At 40.7% G+C, this 22,302-nt stretch overlaps 1 protein-coding gene across 2 annotated transcripts in view; it reads right to left on the minus strand.

Annotated features, from left to right (window-relative positions):
• The window catches only part of NFS1 (NFS1 cysteine desulfurase), a 44,711-nt gene that overhangs the window by 16,380 nt on the left and 6,029 nt on the right, over positions 1–22,302 (minus strand). For both annotated transcript variants that reach the window (XM_016187951.2, XM_007522635.3), the window contains exons 4-7: positions 19,531–19,614; positions 15,751–15,903; positions 11,156–11,249; positions 7,255–7,389 (exon numbers count right to left, since the gene is read on the minus strand). In XM_016187951.2, coding sequence (XP_016043437.1) covers positions 7,255–7,389; positions 11,156–11,249; positions 15,751–15,903; positions 19,531–19,614 — 466 coding nt within the window. The remainder of the gene's footprint in view (positions 1–7,254; positions 7,390–11,155; positions 11,250–15,750; positions 15,904–19,530; positions 19,615–22,302) is intronic.

Below are 22,302 nucleotides of genomic sequence, written 5' to 3' on the forward strand. Positions count from 1 at the left end.
ATGCTGAAAACAACAACAGAGTCCTATGGGATGACTTCAAAAGAAACAATATACGCATTATTGGCTTACCAGAGGAAGAAAGAGAAGGGGAGGAAGAAAGCGTTCTCCAGGCCATAATAGCTGAAAATTTCTCTAGTCTAGACAACACCAAAGACATAAAGATTCAAGAAGCCCAGAGGGTCCCAAACAGAATTAACCCAGACCTAAAGACACCAAGACATGTCATACTTAGATTGGAAAGGAATAAGGATAAAGAAAGGATCCTCAAGGCTGCAAGAGAAAAACAAAGAGTCACCTACAAAGGAAAACCCATAAGATTAGCAGCAGACTTCTCCATACAAACACTACAGGCCAGAAGAGAATGGCAAGATATCTATCGAGTGCTCAATGAGAAAGGCTTTCAGCCAAGAATACTATATCCTGCTACACTGTCATTCAGACTAGATGGAAGCATCAAAACCTTCTCAGACAAGCAACAGTTGAAGGAAGCAACCATCACCAAGCCTGCCTTGAAAGAAGTTCTGAAAGGTTTCCTATAAACAACCAGACCACCACAAATAGAACATATATCAAAACACTCTAAAACTCTACAAGAATGGCGTTAAAATATCTTCAATCTTTGATATCAATAAATGTGAATGGCCTGAATTCACCTATTAAAAGACACAGAGTAGGAAGATGGATCAGAAAACACAACCCAACAATATGTTGTCTACAGGAAACTCACCTAACGCAACAAGACAAACACAGACTTAAAGTGAAAGGATGGAAAACTATCATTCAAGCCAATGGCCCACAAAAAAGGGCAGGAACAGCTATTCTCATATCTGACATGATAGACTTTAAAATAGATAAGATTAAAAAAGATAGGAATGGACACTACTTAATGCTCAGAGGATCAGTCAATCAAGAGGACTTAACAATTATTAATATCTATGCACCCAATGAGAAGCCATCTAAATACATCAAACTTCTACTGAAAGAGCTACAGCAATATATTAACAGTAACACAATCATAGTAGGGGACTTCAACACCCCACTCTCTCAACTTGACAGATCATCCAGGAAGAAAATCAGTAAAGACATAAGGGAGCTAAATGAAGAGATAGATAAACTAGAACTATTGGACATTTTCAGAGTCATTCATCCCAAGAAACTGGAATACACATTTTACTCAAATCCACATGGGTCATTCTCAAGCATAGACCATGTTAGGCCACAAAGACAGCATCAGCCTATTCAAGAGCACTGAAATCATCCCAAGCATCTTCTCAGACCACAGTGGAATTAAACTAACACTTAACAATGAACAAAAGATTAGTAACAGTCCCAAAATGTGGAAGCTCAACAGTACACTTCTTAACAACTTCTGGGTCAAAGAGGAAATCAAGGAAGAAATCAAAATGTTTCGAGAGTTCAATGAAAATGAAGACACAAGCTATCAAAATATTTGGGACACAGCTAAAGCAGTCCTAAGAGGGAAGTTCATAGCTATACAAGCACACATTAGGAAACAAGAAAAGGCACAAATAAACAACCTGATTGCACATCTTAAAGACCTAGAAGAAGAACAACAAAGGAACCCTAAAGCAACCAGAAGGACAGAAATTACTAAAGTTAGGGCAGAAATAAATAACATTGAGAATAGGAAAACCATACAAAAGATCAATGAAAGTAAATGTTGGTTCTTCGAAAGAGTAAACAAAATTGACAAACCTTTAGCCAGACTCACAAAACAAAAAAGGGAGAAGACCCAAATAAATCGGATAGTAAATGAAAGAGGAGATATCACAACAGACACCGCAGAAATTCAACATATCATGCGAGGCTTCTATGAACAACTATATGCCACCAAGCTAGAGAACCTGGAAGAAATGAATGATTTCCTAGATACCTACCAACTTCCAAAACTAAGTAAAGAGGAAGTGGATAACATGAACAGGCCCATCACAGCTAATGAAATTGAAACAGTTATCAAAAATCTTCCCAAAAATAAAAGTCCTGGACCAGATGGTTTTACAAATGAATTCTACAAAACTTTCAAAGAAGAATTAATACCTCTACTTTTAAAAGTCTTCCAGAAGATTGAAGATACTGGAATACTCCCTGCCAGCTTCTATGAAGCCAACATCACCCTGATACCAAAAGCAGACAGGGACACAACCAAAAAAGAAAACTACAGACCAATATCTCTGATGAACATAGATGCTAAAATATTGAACAAAATTCTAGCCAACCGGATACAGCAGTATATCAAAAAAATTGTTCATCATGACCAAGTGGGGTTTATCCCAGGCATGCAAGGTTGGTTTAATATACGTAAATCAATCAATGTGATCCACCACATCAACAAGAGCAAGACCAAAAACCACATGGCCATATCAATAGATGCAGAGAAAGCCTTTGACAAAATACAACATCCCTTTATGATCAAAACAAAAAAAAAAAAAAAAAAAAAGAAACAATATACGCATTATTGGCTTACCAGAGGAAGATAGAGAAGGAGAGGAAGAAAGCATTCTCCAGGCCATAATAGCTGAAAATTTCTCTAGTCTAGACAACACCAAAGACATAAAGATTTCTCTAGTCTAGACAACACCAAAGACATAAAGATTTCTCTAGTCTAGGCAACACCAAAGACATAAAGATTCAAGAAGCCCAGAGGGTCCCAAACAGAATTAACCCAGACCTAAAGACACCAAGACATGTCATACTTAGAATGGAAAGGAAAAAGGATAAAGAAAGGATCCTCAAGGCTGCAAGAGAAAAACAAAGAGTCACCTACAAAGGAAAACCCATAAGATTAGCAGCAGACTTCTCCATACAAACACCACAGGCCAGAAGAGAATGGCAAGATATCTATCAAGTGCTCAATGAGAAAGGCTTTCAGCCAAGAATACTATATCCTGCTAGACTGTCATTCAGACTAGACGGACGCATCAACAGTTGAAGGAAGCAACCATCACCAAGCCTGCCCTGAAAGAAGTTCTGAAAGGTCTCCTATAAACAACCAGACCACCACAAATAGGCCATCTATCAAAATACTCTAAAACTCTACAAGAATGGCGTTAAAATATCTTCAATCTTTGATATCAATAAGTGTCAATGGCCTGAATTCACCTATTAAAAGACACAGAGTAGGAAGATGGATCAGAAAACACAACCCAACAATATGTTGTCTACAGGAAACTCACCTAACGCAACAAGACAAACACAGACTTAAAGTGAAAGGATGGAAAACTATCATTCAAGCCAATGGCCCACAAAAAAGGGCAGGAACAGCTATTCTCATATCTGACATGATAGACTTTAAAATAGATAAGATTAAAAAAGATAGGAATGGACACTACTTAATGCTCAGAGGATCAGTCAATCAAGAGGACTTAACAATTATTAATATCTATGCACCCAATGAGAAGCCATCTAAATACATCAAACTTCTACTGAAAGAGCTACAGTAATCTATTAACAGTAACACAATCATAGTAGGGGACTTCAACACCCCACTCTCTCAACTTGACAGATCATCCAGGAAGAAAATCAGTAAAGACATAAGGGAGCTAAATGAAGAGATAGATAAACTAGAACTATTGGACATTTTCAGAGTCATTCATCTCAAGAAACTGGAATACACATTTTACTCAAATCCACATGGGTCATTCTCAAGCATAGACCATGTTAGGCCACAAAGACAGCATCAGCCTATTCAAGAGCACTGAAATCATCCCAAGCATCTTCTCAGACCACAGTGGAATTAAACTAACACTTAACAATGAACAAAAGATTAGTAACAGTCCCAAAATGTGGAAGCTCAACAGTACACTTCTTAACAACTTCTGGGTCAAAGAGGAAATCAAGGAAGAAATCAAAATGTTTCGAGAGTTCAATGAAAATGAAGACACAAGCTATCAAAATATTTGGGACACAGCTAAAGCAGTCCTAAGAGGGAAGTTCATAGCTATACAAGCACACATTAGGAAACAAGAAAAGGCACAAATAAACAGCCTGATTGCACATCTTAAAGACCTAGAAGAACAACAACAAAGGAACCCTAAAGCAACCAGAAGGACAGAAATTACTAAAGTTAGGGCAGAAATAAATAACATTGAGAATAGGAAAACCATACAAAAGATTAATGAAAGTAAATGTTGGTTCTTCGAAAGAGTAAACAAAATCGACAAGCCTTTAGCCAGACTCACAAAACAAAAAAGGGAGAAGACCCAAATAAATCGGATAGTAAATGAAAGAGGAGATATCACAACAGACACTGCAGAAATTCAACATATCATGCGAGGCTTCTATGAACAACTATATGCCACCAAGCTAGAGAACCTGGAAGAAATGAATGATTTCCTAGATACCTACCAACTTCCAAAACTAAGTAAAGAGGAAGTGGATAACATGAACAGGCCCATCAGAGCTAATGAAATTGAAACAATTATCAAAAATCTTCCCAAAAATAAAAGTCCTGGACCAGATAATTTTACAAATGAATTCTACAAAGCTTTCAAAGAAGAACTAATACCTCTACTTGTAAAAGTCTTCCAGAAGATTGAAGACACTGGAATATTCCCTGCCAGCTTCTATGAAGCCAACATCACCCTGATACCAAAAGCAGACAGGGACACAACCAAAAAAGAAAACTACAGACCAATATCTCTGATGAACATAGATGCGAAAATATTGAACAAAATTCTAGCCAACCGGATACAGCAGTATATCAAAAAGATTGTTCATCTTGACCAAGTGGGGTTTATCCCAGGCATGCAAGGTTGGTTTAATATACGTAAATCAATCAATGTGATCCACCACATCAACAAAAGCAAGACCAAAAACCACATGGTCATATCAATACATGCAGAGAAAGCCTTTGACAAAATACAACATCCCTTTATGATCAAAACACTACAAAAAATAGGAATAGATGGAAAATTCCTGAAGATAGTGGAGTCTATATATAGCAAACCTACAGCCAACATCATACTCAATGGTGAAAAACTGGAAGCATTTCCCCTCAGGTCAGGTACTAGACAGGGCTGCCCACTATCACCATTACTATTCAACATAGTGTTGGAAGTTCTTGCCATAGCAATCAGGCAGGAGCAAGGAATTAAAGGCATACAGATTGGAAGAGAAGAAGTCAAACTCTCCTTATTTGCAGATGACATGATAGTATACATGGAAAAACCTATGGAATCCAGCAAGAAGCTTTTGGAAATCATCAGGCAATACAGTAAGGTGTCAGGCTATAAAATTAACATTCAAAAGTCAGTGGCATTCCTCTATGCAAACACTAAGTTAGAAGAAATTGAAATCCAGAAATCAGTTCCTTTTTCTATAGCAACAAAAACAATAAAATATCTAGGAGTAAACCTAACCAAAGAAGTGAAAGACTTGTATACTGAAAATTATGAGTCACTCACTACTCAAAGAAATTGAAAAAGACACAAAGAAGTGGAAAGATATTCCATGTTCATGGGTTGGAAGAATTAACATCATCAAAATGAATATATTACCCAGAGCCATCTACAAATTTAATGCTATCCCCATCAAGATCCCAAGCACATTTTTTAGGAGAATAGAACAAATGCTACAAATGTTTATCTGGAACCAGAAAAGACCTAGAATTGCCAAAACAATCTTGAGAAAAAAGAACAGAACCGGAGGCATCACACTCCCAGATCTCAAACTGTATTATAGGGCCATTGTCATCAAAACTGCTTGGTACTGGAACATGAACAGACACACTGACCAGTGGAATAGAATTGAGAGCCCAGAAATGAGGCCCCACACCTATGGACATCTAATCTTTGACAAAGGGGCCCAGACTATTACATGGGGAAAGCAGAGTCTCTTCAACAAATGGTGTTGGAAACAATGGGTTGAAACATGCAGAAGAATGAAACTGAATCACTGTATTTCATCAAATACAAAAGTAAATTCCAAGTGGATCAAGGACTTGGATGTTAGACCAGAAACTATCAGATACTTAGAGGAAAATATTGGCAGAACTTTTTTCCGCATAAATTTTAAAGACATTTTCAATGAAACGAATGCAATAACAAGGAAGACTAAGGCAAACCTATGGGACTACATCAAATTAAAAAGCTTCTTCACAGCAAAAGAAACCACTACCCTAACCAAGAGACCCCTCACAGAATGGGAGAAGATCTTTACATGCCATACATCAGATAAGAGTTTAATAACCAACATATATAAAGAGCTTGCCAGACTCAACAACAAGACAACAAATAACGCCATCCAAAAATGGGGGGAGGACTTAGACAAAATATTCACCACAGAAGAGATCCAAAAGGCCGAGAAACACATGAAAAAATGCTCCAAGTCTCTGATTGTCAGAGAAATGCAAATCAAGACAACAATGAGATATCACTTCACTCCTGTGAGAATGTCATACATCAGAAAAAGTAACAGCAGCAAATGCTGGAGAGGGTGTGGGGTCAAAGGAACCCTCCTACACTGCTGGTGTGAATGTCAATTGGTCCAACCTCTGTGGAGAACAGTCTGGAGAACTCTCAGAAGGCTAGAAATGGACCCACAAATGGACCTATGACCCTGCAATTCCCCTCCTGGGGATATATCCTAAGGAACCCAACACATCCATCCAAAAAGATCTGTGTACATATATGTTCTTGGCAGCACAATTTGTAGTAGCCAAAACCTGGAAGCAACCCAGGTGTCCAACAACAGATGAGTGGCTGAACCAGTGGTGGTATATATACACAATGGAATACTACTCAGCTGTAAAAAATGGTGACTTCACCATTTTCAGCCGATCTTGGATGGACCTTGAAAAAATCATGTTGAGTGAAATAAGTCAGAAACAGAAGGATGAATATGGGATGATCTCACTCTCAGGCCGAAGTTGAAAAACAAGATTAGAAAAGAAAACACAAGTCGAACCTGAAATGGAATTGGAGTATTACACCAAAGTAAAAGACTCTGGGGTGGGGGGGTGGGTGGGGAGAATACAGGTCCATGAAAGATGATGAATGACACAGTGGGGGTTGTATTGTTAAATGGGAATCTGGGGAATGTTATGCATGTACAAACTATTGTATTTACTGTTGAATGTAAAACATTAATTCCCCAATAAAGAAATAAATTATTTAAAAAAAAAAAAGAAACTGCTTTCACCTAGCACACACAAGAAAAAAAAAAGGGGGGGGAGTATAAATAAAAAATATATATGAAAAAAAGTGAGAGAGAAGAAAATATAGTAGGCATTAGTACCTTTGGGACCATAGATTTTGTGACCACTGATACTCATGAGATCAATTTTCATGTTGTTGACATCCAGTGGAATTTTTCCAACAGCCTGTGCTGCATCAGTATGGAAATATACCTTTCTGGAACTGCAAATCCGTCCTGAGGAAACAACAGACAGAAAGAACCATAACATAAGTAGTGACAACAAGCATCAGTCTCTAACATACAGTAGTAAATCACTTTACTATCTCAGCTCTAGTTTCCTTGACTAGAATAGTGCAAAGCAGGCCCAGGGAGATAGTATGATGGTAATGCAAAAGAAGACTTTCAAGCCTGAGGCACCAGAGGGTCCAGGTTCAATCACCAACACCACCACAAATTAGAGCTAAGCAATGTTCTGGTAAAATAAATAAGTAAAAAACAAACACAAACAACTCTGACACTGTGGTAAGAATCTTCTTACCTCATTAAAACCAGGTTTCCAACATGTCAAATTAGCTGTTCTATGTGCCCATATGCCTAAGAGGTTACAGGGTGAGTCTCTCTGGCTCTCAGTGAGCATAGTAAAGAATAAAGTGTGTGTGTGTGGGGGGGGGGGGAGCAGGTGGTGGCACACCTGGTTGAGTGCACATGTAACAGTGAGCAAGGATCCAGGTTCAAGCCCCTGGTCCCCAGCTGCTGGGGAAAAGCTCTCCAAGTGGTGAAGCTGTGTGGTAGGTGACTCTCTGTCTCTCTCCCTCTCTACCATCCCCTTCCCTCTCAATTTCTGGATGTCTCTATCCAATAAATAAATAAAAGTAATAAAAATAAATAGAGAAGAGGAGGAGATAGCATAAAGGAGGCTGGTTCCAAAGTCTCAGGTTCAAACCCCCCCACTCCCCCGCAATACTTTAAGCCAGAGCTAAACAGTGCTCTGGTTAAAAAAAAAAAAAAAAAAACAGTGGGAGTCAGGAGGTAGTGCAGTGGATTAAGCACACGTGGCGCCAAGAGCATAATGATACCTGTTGAAGCCCCCGACTCCCCACCTGCAAAGGTATCACTTTGCAAGCAGTGAAGCCGGTCTGCAGGCGGCTTAAAGCTCTCCCCCTCTCCATCTTCCCCATCTCTCTCCATTTCTCTCTGTCCTATCCAACAACAACGACATCAATAACAACAACAATAAAAAACAAGGGTAACAAAAGAGAAAATAAATAAATATTTTTAAAAAAGAGTAAAGTGATGATTTTGTTTTGTTTTCCCTCTGTTAGGTTTTTTGCTCTTGCATAATTCCACCACTAGTGGTGAAGTGTTTTTTTTTTTTTTTTTAATATTGGACAAGAAACAAGAAAAAGAGAAATACCACAGCACCACTTCTAGACCTAAGTTCTTTTTTTTTATTATTATTATTTCTTTATTGGGGGATTAACGTTTTACATTCAACAGTAAATACAATAGTTTGTACATGCATAACATTCCCCAGTTTCCCTTATAACAATACAACCCCCATTATGTCCTCTATCATCCTTCATGGACCTGTATTCTCCCCACCCAGCCACCCCAGAGTCTTTTACTTTGGTGTGATATGAAGGCCTAAGTTCTTAAACTTTCTTCTTTTTTTTATTTTAAATTTATTATTATTTTTTAAATATTTATTCCCTTTTGTTGCCCTTGTTTATCGTTGTTGTTATTCCTGTCAATGTTGTTGGATAGGACAGAGAGAAATGGAGAGAGGACGGGAAGGCAGAGAGAGAGAGAAAAAGATATAGACACCTGCAGACCTGCTTCACCACTTGTGAAGTGGCTCCCCTGCAGGTGGGGAGCCGGGGGCTTGAACCGGGATCCTTACTCTGATCCTTGTGCTTTGTGTGTTTAACCCGATGAGCTACCGCCCGACTCCCTATTTTTTGCCTCCAGGGTTACTGCTGGGGCTCAGGTGACTGTACTAGCAATCTAATGTTCCTGGAGGCTATATTTTTCCCTTTTGTTGTCCATCGTTGTTATTATTGTTGTTGTTAGATAGGTCAGAGAGAAATGGAGAGAGGAGGGGAAGATAGAGGGGGTGAGAAATATAGACACTTGCTGATCTGCTTCACTGCTTGTTAAGCGATCCCCCTGCAAATGGGGGGGAGGCAGTAGAACTGGGATCCTTACGCCATCCTTGTGCTTTTGCGCATGTGCACTTAACCCCCTGCGCTACCACCGCCGTACTTTTTTTTTAATATTCTTTTTTAAAATTTGTTTTATTACCTTTATTTATTGGATAGAGACAGCCAGAAATTGAGAGGGAAGTGGGGGACAGAGAGGAAAAGAGGCAGACAGACACCTGCAGCACTGCTTCACCACTCGCAAACCTTTCTCCCTGCAAGTGGGGACCAGGACTTGAATCTGGGTCCTTGCACATTGTAACATGTGTGCTCAACCAGGTATACCACCACCCTCCCCAGCCCCGTTCTTAAACATTCTAAAGTGTATACTTTACTGGCTGAGTTATTCCACAGTCTTTTTTTTTTTTTTATAAGGTATTTTCTTTTGGGGGGAATTTTTTTTAGCTTATTTATTAATGAGAAAGATAGGAAGAGAGCGAGAAAGAACCAGACATCACTCTGGTACATATGCTGCCAGGGATTGAACTCAGGACCTCATGCTTGAGAGTCTAGTTTCTTAGCCACTACACCACCTCCCGGACAACTTCCACAGTCTTTAAAGTGGAAATATGAAAGAGGAAGAGAAGGGCTGGTGAAATGGCATACTTACTGTGCTGCTTTGCCATGAGTGGGTACCCAGATCTAGCGCAGCCCCCTCCTCATTGAATGAAGTTTGGTGCTGTGGTCTCTTTCACTGTATTTCTGCCTCTTTGCCTTCTCTGTCTCTTATTTTTAAAAAGATACAGGGGGTGGAGAGGGCAGTAGCGCAGTGGGTTAAGCGCAGGTGGTTGCAAGGCGCAAGGACCAGCATAAGGATCCCAGTTCGAGCCCCCAGCTCCCCACATGCAGGGGCTTCGCTTCACAAGCAGTGAAGCAGGTCTGCAGGTGTCTTTCTCTCCTACTTTGTTTTCTCCTCCTGTCTCCATTTCTCTCTGTCCTATCCAACAACAACAACATCAATAACAACAATAGTAACTATAACAATAAAACAACAAGGGCAACAAAAGGAAATAAATAAATATTTTTTTAAAACTTTAAAAAAGGGGTCAAGGAACAGCAAGCCTGCTTGAGCACACACATCAGCATGCACAGGAATCTGAATTTGAGCCCCCATTGCCCACCTGCACCAAGTGGTGAAGCAAGTACTACAGGTGTCTCACTGTCTCTCTTCCCTTTTTATTCCCCACTCATAATTTATCTCTGTTCTATTAAATAAATAAATAAATAAATAAGAAGAAGCCAGGTGGTGGCGCATCTGGTTGAGTGCATGTTACAATGCACAAGAGTCTGGGTTCAAACCCCTAGTCCAAACCTGTAGAGGGAAAACTTTGCGACTGGTGAAGCAGGGCTGCAGGTGTCTCTCTTCTTCTCTATCACTGCCTTCCCCCCTTGATTTCTGGCTGTCTATATAAAATAAAGAAATAAATTAAAACATAGGGGGGAAATTTGAATAATAATGGAGGGAAATGTCTGCCAAGAGCACTGGATTTATTCTGCAGGCAGTGAACTCCAGCATTAATGCTGGAAAGAGAAAAAAGAAGATGAGAAAATAGGGGAAGATTCTTTTTTGTTTGTTTTGTTTTCAGACCAATTACAATAAAATGAAAAGAACACAAAAAATAGTAGAAAGAAAAAAAAATACCAGATCAGGATGCTGACTATGACACTTCAACATGTCTCTTTTTTTTGCATTCTTTACAGTATTCCATAAATTGTCACAGTTCCCATTCCACCCCTGCTCCTCAGATGGATCCCAGTGTCCCAACAATGGGCAAGTATCAGGGTCCACCCATGATACTCACCTATTTCCCCAATGGGCTGCTTTACTCCAATTTCATTGTTCACAGTCATGACTGAGACCAAGCTGGTATCTGGCTGGATAGCCGCCTCTAGTGCCTAATAATATCAGGAGTATGAAGACTATGAAAACTATAGAATACCAACAAAATCTTCTCTAACTCAGAATTTAGGTGAACAGGATGAAAAGGGAACTTTCACTATATACTTAGAATAGTTAAAAGTTATGATAATACAAAATGCTGGCAAGGATGCAAAGAAACTGCATCATATAGACATACTGGGAATGAGGGCTAGGTGGTGTGACACACCTAGTTGAATGCACATGAAACGATGAGCAAGGATCCAGGTTCAAACACTCAGTTTCCCACCTGCAGGGGAATCCTTTGAAAGTAGTGAAGCAGTGCTGCTAGGTCTCTCTGTTTTTCTCCTTTTGTATCTCCCCTCCCAATTGCTCTATCATATACAATGTAAAATAGGACAATCACAGTGGGAAACTGTATGGCAGTTTGCATTTCTTCTACAACTAAAGATGAAATTACCATATGGGGGTCCAGGCAGTGCTGACCAGGTTAGGCACATATACAACCATGCACAAGGATGCAGGGGGAATGCTTCATGAGTGTCAATTAAGTCTGCAGTTGCCTATCTTTCTCTCTCCCTCTGTATTTCTTTCTGTTCCATCAAATAGACAAAAAAAAAAAAGGAAAATATGGCTACCAGGAGTGGTGGATTTGTAGTGCCAGCACCAAGCCCCTGCTATAACCATGGTGGCAATGAAATAAATAAATTAGTTAATTAATTAATTTAATTTAATAGACACAATTAGGTATGCCATCACCTGGCACCTGGGATTTCAGAATCTTATTGAGTCCTTTTTTTCCCGCCTCAAATGAACATTTTGTTTCTATGTTGGTTTGTCTATCTTGTGGATCCAGGTCCTTATACATGTTCCATTTCTTACTCCCAAATTATTTTTTCATTCGGATAGAGAGAGAAAAAAAATGGATTTCCCTGGTAGTGCATAACACTCCTAGGTGGTACCAGGGCTTGAACTGGAGCCAGACACATGGTAAGGCATATACCTTACTCAGTAAATGATCTCTGTAGCCCCAAATGAATACTTTTATTAACTTTTTTTCTTCCTCCAGGGTTATGGCAGGTGCTCTGTGCCTGCACTACATATCCATGCTACATGCTCTTGAAGGCTACTTTTTCCATTTTTTCCCACTGGATAGGACAGAGAGAAATTGAGAGAGGAGGGGAAGATACAGAGGGAGAGAGAAAGAGAGAAACCTGCAGACCTAGGAAGTCAGAGTCTCAGGCATAAAAGTATTTTGCATAACCACTATTCTATGTCTTTCACACTGTCAATTAAAAGTAACAAGACTGTGGTCCTGGAGGTGGCACAGTGACAAAACTTTGGACTCTAAAGCCTGAGGTCCTGAGTTCGATCCCTGGCAGTACATGTGCGAGAGTGATGTCTGGTTCTTTCTCTTTCCTATCTTTCTCATAAATAAATAATTAAAAAAAAAAAAGGTAACAACACTAGCAAAAATAGCTTACTTGGATAGCATGCTGCTTTTCTTTTCTTTTTGTATTTTTGCCTCCAAGGTTATTCCTGGGGCTCAGTGCCTACACCATGAATCCACTGTTCCTGGAGGCCATTTATTCCCCCTTTTGTTGTCCTTGTTGTTGTAGCCTTGTTGTGGTTATTATTGTTATTGTCTATGTCGTACGTTGTTTGATAGGACAGAGAGAAATGGAGAGAGGAGGGGAAGACAGAGAGGGGGAGAGAAAGACAGACACCTGCAGACCTGCTTCACCACCTGTGAAGAGACTCCCCTGCAGGTGGGGAGCTGGGGGCTCGAACCAAGATCCTTACTCGGGTCCTTGCGCTTTTTGCCACGTGCGCTTACCCCGCTGCGCTACCGCCTGACCCCCAGCATGTTGCTTTTCAATGTGTTCAACATATATTTGAGCCCAGCCCCACCACAATGAAAGGAGCTTTCATACTGTGGTATCATTCAATCTCTACCTTTCTGCCTCTATCTCTATCTAAATAAAATAAGTAAATAGGGGGGCAGGCAGTAGTGTACCTGGTTAAGAACACATAGTACGAAGTGCAAGGACCTGCGCAAGCATCCCAGTTCGAGACACAAAGTCCCCACCTGTAGAGGAGTCACTTCACAAGAGGTGAAGCAGGTCTGCAGGTGTCTATCTTTCTTTCTCCCTCTTTATCTCTCAATCTTCTCTGTTTCTCTCTATCTTATCCAATAAAATGGGTAAAATAGGGGGTCGGGTGGTGGCGCAGTGGGTTAAGCGCATGTGGCGCAAAGCGCAGGGACCGGCGTAAGGATCCCGGTTCGAGCCCCCGGCTCCCCACCTGCAGGGGAGTCGCTTCACAGGCGGTGAAGCAGGTCTGCATGTGTCTATCTTTCTCTCCCCTTCTCTGTCTTCCCCTCCTCTCTCCATTTCTCTCTGTCCTATCCAACAACGAATTGTGTCAACAAGGGCAATAATAATAACCACAACGAAGTTACAACAAGGGCAACAAAAGGGGGAAAAAAATTGGCCTCCAGGAGCAGTGGATTCATGGTGCAGGCACCGAGCCCAGCAATAACCCTGGAGGAGGAAAAGGAAAAAAAAAAATGGGTAAAATGGACTCCAGATCAGTGGATTTGTAGTATAGATACTGAGCCACAGAGATAACGCTGGAGGAGACATTTGGCAGCTTGGGAGGTAGCTCATTGAATAAAGCATTGGATTCTCAAGCATGAGGTCCTAAATTCAATCCCTGGCATCACATGTGCCACAGTGATGCTCTGGTTCTCTCTCACAGTTTCTCATTAATTAATAAATATATCTTTAAAAGAAAAGTGTGGGACGAAGGGCAGATAGCATAATGGTTATGCAAATATACTCTAATGCCTGAGGCTCCAAAATCCCAGGTTTAATCCCCCGCTCCACCATAAACCAGAGCTGGACAGTGCTAAAAGAAAGAAATAATTAAAAACAAAAACAAAACAAAAAAAAACTGTGGGTTGGGTGGGGGCACACCTGGTGGACCACATACATTATCATCCAGGCAGTAAGGCCTTATTTCCAGGTCTATTCCCAATATGGAAGTGGGGCTGAGTATATGTTCAAAGGTAGTAAGTTGTACTCTAGGTCCCTCTTTCTCTGTGTCTCATCCTCTTAACAAAAGAATGAAAATAAAAAAAATAATAATATAAATGCTTGCCAAAAGCAATGGAGTAAGCAATAAGCTCTAGAAATAACCCGGGGGGGGGGGAGGGGAGGTGGTAAAATCTTTCCTAGAGATGGCTATCAGAGTAGTCTCAAACAACAAAGTAAGTTGCAAAAACCAATGTTACAGGAATTAGGCGGTGGCACAGCACGTTAAGTGCAGGTGGCACAAAGCACAAGTGCCGGTGTAAGGATCCCGGTTGGAGCCTCCGGCTCCCCACCTGCAGGGGAGTCGCTTCACAGGCGGTGAAGCAGGTCTGCAAGTGCCTATCTGTCTCTTCCCCTCCTCTTTCCATTTTTCTCTTTCCTATCCAACAACGACGACATCAATAACGACAATAATCATAACTACAACAACAATAAAAAACAACAGGGGCAATAAAAAGGAAAATAAATAAATACAAATTAAAAATCATTTAAAAAAAAACAATGTTATTAGGAGCTGAATGGTGGCACACATGGTTGGGAGCACATGCTACGATTTAGCAAGACCCAGGTTCCCACATGCAGGGGGATATAGAAGCAGTGCTGCAGATATCTCTCTTACTCTCTACCTCTTTTTTTTAAGTTTTTTTTTAATTCATTTACCTTTTTTTTAATATTTTATTTTATTTATTTATTCCCTTTTGTTGCCCTTGTTGTTTTATTGTTGTAGTTATTATTGTTGTTGTTGGATAGGACAGAGAGAAATGGAGAGAGGAGGGAAAGACAGGGGGAGAGAAAGATAAACACCTGAAGACCTGCTTCACCGCCTGCTTGACTCCCCTGCAGGTGGGGAGCCGGGGTTCGAACCGGGATCCTTATGCCGGTCCTTGTGCTTTGCGCCACCTGCGCTTAACCCGCTGCGCTACAGCCTGACTCCTACTCTCTACCTCTTTATCTCACTCTGTCCTCTCATTGTCTCTATCCTATTAAGTAAAAGTTAAATAAGAATATGTGATACAATGAAAAAATTTAAAAATTAATGTTACTATTAACACAAAAGTAGTGACCACATATGACTAAATATGTATCTTTTTATTTATTTATTTTCCTGTTACTGGGGTTTTGCAGGATTTTGTGTCTGGGCTTTTTTCACCACTCCTGGTAGATTTGTCCCTGGCATCATTACACATGCCCAGTGGCTCTCCTACAAAACAGGAAGCACTAACATTAACTGACAAACAAATCCTTTAGCAAAAAGAATAGTAAGAACTCTTAATAATAAACTGTCAGTTTCTCTGGTAGACCTATTTTTCAAACTCTGCTCACAGTTAGACCTTCAAGGCTAAGCTCACAGTGAAGAAACAGAGTTATAAGCTAAAACCAAGTTCTTCCATTTTTCCCTTTTTACTAAGTGTCAATGACCTACCTTCAGGTCGATGATTCCACTCTTCTTTACTGGGAGGTAGGTGACCTGAAAGCCCTCTGCTTCCAGTGAACGGCAAGAATCCAAGACACATTTGTGTTCAGTCTGGGTGGTGATCAAGTGCTTTTTCCGTGACTTATAGAACCTGGCTACCCCCTAAAAATTGGTGTGGTAGAAGCAAGAAGAATATACTCAGAGGGACAGCAATAACCTCAAATCAAAAAAGAGCTTGACGTGGTTGGTCCAGGAAGTGGCACAGTGATAAAACTTTGGACTCTCAAGCATGAGGTCCCGAGTTCGATCCCCGGCAGCACATGTGCCAGAGTGATGTCTGGTTCTTTCTCTAGCCTCCTATCTTTCTCATAAATAAATAAAATCTTTAAAAAAAAAAAAAAAAGAGCTTGACCAGAAGTTGGGTGGTAGCACAGCAGGTTAAACTCAAGGACTGGTGAAAGGATTCCGGCTCCCCACCTGCAGGGTTGTCGCTTCACAGGCGGTGAAGCAGGTCTGCAGGTATCTATCTTTTTCTCCCCCTCTCTGACTCCTCCTCCTCTCTCCATTTCTCTCTGTCCTGTCCAACAACGACAACATCAATTATAACAATGAAAAACAACAAGGGCAACAAAAGGGAAAATAAATATAAAAAAGAAATAAATAAAAGAGCTTGATCCTGTGGTCTGGGAGGTGGTGCAGTGGTAAAGCTTTGGACTCTCAAGCATGAGGTCCTGAGTTTGATCCCTGGCAGCACATGTGCCAGAGTGATATCTGGTTCTTTCTCTCTCCTCCTATCTTTCTCATAAATAAATAAAATCTTAAAAAAAAAAAAAGCTTGATCCTTTTTAGTAAAAGAAAATGGGGAGTTGGGGGCGTAGCACAGCAGGTTAAGGGCAAGTGGCACAAAGCACAAGGACCAGCATTAAGCCCCCAGCTCCCCACTTGCAGGGGATTTGCTTCACAGGCGGTGAAGCAGGTCTGCAGGTGTCTGTCTTTCTCTCCCCCTCTCTGTCTTCCCCTCCTCTCTCCATTTCTCTCTGTCCTATCCAACAAAGACGACATCAACAACAACAGTAATAACTACAACAATCAAACATCAAGGGCAACAAAAGGAAATAAATAAATTAAATAAATATTTTTAAAAATATTTTAAAAAAAGAAAAAGAAGATGAGGGGAGCTGGGCGGTAGCACAGCAGCTTGAGCGCATGTAGGGCAAAGCGCAGGGTCCAGCGTAAGGACCCAGATCGGACCCCCAGCTCCTCACCTGTATAGGGTCACTTCACAGGCAGTGAAGCAGGTCTGTAGGTGTCTATTTTTATCTTCCCCTTTCTGTCATCCCTTCCTCTCCTCTCTGTCCTACCCAACAACAGCTTTGACAACAATAACAACTATAACAAGCACAACAACAAGAGCAACAAAAATGGGAAAAAATAGCCTCCAGGAACAATGGATTCATAGTGGAGGCACCGAGCCCCAGCAATAACCATAGAGGCAAAAAAGAAAGAAAGAAAGAAGGAAAGAAAGAAAGGAAAAAGGGAAGAAAGAAAATGAGGGAGTGGTAGATTTGTTGTGCAGGCACCAAGTCCCAGCAATAATCCTATAGGCAATAAAAAAATAAAGTAAAAACAACAGAAGAAAGAAATGACTCACTTGGACAATGTGTTGCTTTGTTATATGTGCAAATGAGGTTCAAACTTGGCCCCCATGGCATGGAAAGAAGCTTTGGAGCTGTGGTCTCTGGTCTCTTTCTTTCTACCTTTTCTGTCTCTCCCCTCTCTTTTTTTATCAGAGCACTACTCAGCTCTGGTTTATTATGGTGTGGGGGACTGAACCTGGGATGTTGCGGCCTCAGGAATGAGAGTCTCCTTGAATAACGATTATGCTGTCTCCGGTGAAGCTAGTCTGCAGGTGTCTTTCTCTCACCCTGTCTTCTCCTGCTCTCTCCATTTCTCTCTCCTATCCAACAATAACAACAATATAATAACCACCAGGATAAAACAACAAGGGCAACAAAAGGGGAAAAAAATAGCCTCCAGAATCAGTGGATTTATGGTGTAGGCACCGAACCCTAGGGGATTTGTGGTGCAGGCACTGAGCCCCAACAATAACCCTGGAGGAAAAAAAAAAAAGATATAAAGGACCTGCAAGATGCAGGACCCGCACCTGCTTTGTCATGCACATGATCCAGGTTTGAGCTCAGGCTCCATTGCAGTACAAGAAACTCTGGTACTATAGCATCTTTTCTCTCTCTCTCTGTTCTTTTTTTTTTTTTTGCCTCCAAGGTTATCGCTGGGCTCGGTGCCTGCTCTACAAATCCAATGCTCCTCCAGGCCAGTTTTTCCACTTTGTTGCCCTTGTTGTTATTGTTATTGTTGTTATTGCTATTGTTGTTGGATAGGACAGAGAGGAATCAAGAGAGCACAGGAAGATGGAGAGGAGGACAGAAAGATAGACACCTGCAGACCTATTTCACCACCAGTGAAACAAACCCCCTGCAGATGGGGAGCCCGGGGCTGGAACCTGAATCCTTGCACTTTGCTCCATGTGCACTTAACCAATGCTACTGCCCTGCCCCCTCTCTGGTCTCTTTTCTATCTTAACAAGTTGAATTAGAGTTGTGAAGTCTTAGTGTTGAGGAAATTCTATATTTGGTATTTATTTTCTTTTCCTGTCAACAAAGCTTCAAAAACCTTTAGGATTTACTGAGTAGTAGGAGTGTCCTTTGTAGTAGGAGTGTCCTTTGTTATGCATAATGAGTTTGTCCAAGAAGCACATCTGAGCTTATCATAAGGAGGTAACTTAGTTTGGCTCTTAATCATTTCTAGGATTAGATTAGACACTCCAGAAAGACTAAATGTGTAATTAGAAGGATGAAAGTTTCTTTTTGTTTGTTTGTTTTACCAGACCACTGATCAGCTCTGGCTATGGTGTTGTGAAGTATTGAACCTAGGACTTAGGGAAGGCTAAAAGATTCAATCTAGGGATTAAAAAAAATAAGAAGAAACAAACTGGAAGAAGAAATTGCAATATGAAAGATGAGAGTAGAATAGCCCAGAAATGACATAGAGAGACCAGGTGGTGGGACACCTGGCTGAGTACACAAGTTACAATGCACAAGGACCTGGGTTCAAGCCCCCAGCTTCAAGTTCAAGTTTCCCCACCTGCATGGGGAAAGCTGCAGGTATCTTGTCTTTCTCTCTCTCTAGCTCCCCACCCCTTCTCAATTTCTGTTTCTACCCAAATAGATAAATAATAAAATACAATAAAAATTACCTACGTGATACACTAAACAAAATACATATTAAAAAGAAATGAAACACAGCAGATTCCCATTATAACAAAGCTGCTTTGTTATAGTGAAAAAACAAAAGAAAACAACAAAACAACACAAAAAAACAACCTGGATTTCACTGAACAAAATGACCTGCTTCAAGTATATGGTTTTGTTATGTCACCATACTTAAAGTCACGTTGATAATATTATATGTGACCTTACTCTATATATGTGTGTGTCAAGCCAGTTACATGAAACAGAAAAATATACCCAATTACAAGTGTATTGTGAACTTCATTGTGAGTATATCAAAAGAGCAGGGAGAAAGCCTACCATTGCTGTCTACTCTCTGAAACAGCTGTTGCTCCAAAAACCAAGTGGTTAATGGAACAAATCAGAAAGAGTGTCTTTTCTTTACAATAAAGTAAGAGTTGAATAGCTGGAAGAGAAATATATATAAGCCTAAATGACATCGGAAAACATGACCCAAATCAGGAAAGCTCAGGTTTCTTACCTTAATTGCTATGTTGTTGGATTCAGTAGCACCACTAGTGAAAATGATCTCACGAGGGTCAGCCCCAATCAGAGATGCTACTTGCTGTAAGAAATAGACATAACTAAGATCAACTACCGAGGTAGAAATGTGACAAGCAGACTCAGCTGGGACAGGGTTGAGAAACAAGAAAAGCTCCAGAGTTTATCAACTAACCAAAAAGTTATGCACCTACTAGAATCAGATAAAAGATTCTTAGATCACAGACCCAGGATCCATTTCAGTCACATACAAAATAAAAAATAAGGGGCAGGGGTATATAGCATAATGGTTATGCAAAGAGACCCTTATGCATGAGGCTCCAAAGTCCCAAGTTCAATCCCCTACACCACCATGAGCCAGAGATGAACAGTACTGTGGTAAAAAAAAAAAAAAAAAGTATATATATATATATATATGTATATATATATATATACAAAATAAGTTCACATGTATTAAAAACATTCATTTATATTTTATTATTTATAGACTTTGTGTTAATAAACACACCAATAGCGCTGTCTGATTTAACCTAATCAATAACCCTATAGAGTGGGGTTCCATTAAACTTAAAGAGAAATGAGATAATCTGCAATTTGTCACAGAACACCTAGCAAAGAAATAAGTGAACTACGGGAGCTGGGTGGTAGCGCACATGGCACAAAGCGCAAGGGCCATCATAAGGATCCCGGTTTGAGGCCCCAGCTCCCCACCTGCAGGTAGGTCGCTTCACAAGTGGTGAAGCAAGTCTACAGGTGTCTTCCCCTCCTCCTCTCTGTCTTCCCTCAATTTATCTCTGTCCTACCCAACAACAACTACAACAATAACAACTACAATAAGCACAACAACAATGGCAACAAAATGGGAAAATGGCCTCCAGGAGCAGTGAATTCATAGTGCAGGCACTAAGCCCCAGCGATAACACTGGAGGCAAAAAAAAGAAAAAAGAATATTAGAAATAAGTGAGCTACTCAAACACCTGACAGCAAAATCAGCTTGAGTCCAAAGCCTGCTTTCTAATATTTTATATTTATTTACTTATTCCCTTTTGTTGCCCTTGTTTTATTGTTGTAGTTATTATTGTTGTTGTTGGACAGGACAGGGAAAACTGGAAAGAGGAGGGGAAGACAGAGAAGGGGGAGGGGAAGACAGAGAAGGGGGAGAGAAAGACAGACACCTGCAGAACTGCTTCACCGCCATATGCCAGTCCGTGCGCTTTGTGCCATGTGCACTTAACCCGCTGCGCTACTGCCGGACTCCCCAAAGCCTGCTTTCTAAATCTCTTCCTGTATGAACCCCAGATAGTGGGGAAGCAGCTCAGCAGCAGGAGACTCTGGGTTCAAAACCCTGGCAACATTAAAAAAAAAAAATCCATCCAAAAAGATCTGTGTACACATATGTTCTTGGCAGCACAATTTGTAATAGCCAAAACCTGGAAGCAACCCAGGTGTCCAACAACAGATGCGTGGCTGAGCAAGTTGTGGTATATATACACAATGGAATACTACTCAGCTGTAAAAAATGGTGACTTCACCATTTTCAGCCGATCTTGGATGGACCTTGAAAAAATCATGTTGAGTGAAATAAGTCAGAAACAGAAGGATGAATATGCGATGATCTCACTCTCAGGCAGAAGTTGAAAAACAAGATCAGAAAAGAAAACACAAGTAGAACCTGAAATGGAATTGGCATATTGCACCCAAGTAAGACTCTGGGGTGGGTGGGTGGGGAGAATACAGGTCCATGAAGGATGATAAATGACATAGTGGGGGTTGTATTGTTAATGGGAAACTGGGGAATGTTATGCATGTCCAAACTATTGTATTTACTGTTGAATGTAAAACATTAATTCCCCAATAAAGAAATAAATTTAAAAAAAAAAAAAAGAATTCCAAAGGGCACAGTCAAATAAAACCACACACACACACAAAAAAAGACAAAATATAAAAGACAGCATACATGGAAGAATAGTGCATTTTTCTTTCTTTAAAAAGGGGGTAAGGGGGTGGGGAGTCGGGCAGTAGAGCAGCGGGTTCAGCACAGGTGGGACAAAGCGCAATAACCAGTCTAAGGATCCTGGTTCAAGCCCCGGCTCCCCACCTGCAGGGGAGTTGCTTCACAAGTGATGAAGCAGGTCTGCAGGTGTCTCTCGTTCTCTCCCCGTCTCTTTCTTCCCCTCCTCTCTCCATTTCTCTCTGTCCTATCCAACAACGATGACATCAATAACAACAATAATAAAAACTACAACAATAAAACAACAAGGGCAACAAAAGGGAATAAATAAATATTTTTTAAAAGGGGGTTGGGGAAGGGGTCTGGGCAGTAGCCCAGTGGGTTAAGTGCACGTGGTGCAAAGCACAGAGACCGGAGTAAGGATCACAGTTTGAGCCCCGGACCCCCCACTGGGGGAGGGATCGCTTCACAAGAGGTGAAGAAGGTCTGGAGGTGTCTGTTTTTGTCTCCTCCTCTCTGTCTTTCCCTCCTCTTTCTATTTCTCTCTATCCTATCCAGCAGCAACAGCACTATAACAACAATAACAACCACAAGGGTAACACCAAGGGCAACAAAATGGGAAAAATAGCCACCAGGAGCAATAGATTCACAGTGCTGGAACCGAGCTCCAGTGATAACCCTGGAGGTAATAATAATAATGGTAATAATAATAGTAATAATAATCATAACAGGAGGAAGGAGATAGCACAATCGTCATAGGAAAGACTTTCATGCTTGAGCCTCTTATGTCTCAGGTTCAAT

Source organism: Erinaceus europaeus, chromosome 1 (genome assembly GCF_950295315.1).
Source record: "Erinaceus europaeus chromosome 1, mEriEur2.1, whole genome shotgun sequence".
NCBI lineage: Eukaryota > Metazoa > Chordata > Mammalia > Eulipotyphla > Erinaceidae > Erinaceus > Erinaceus europaeus.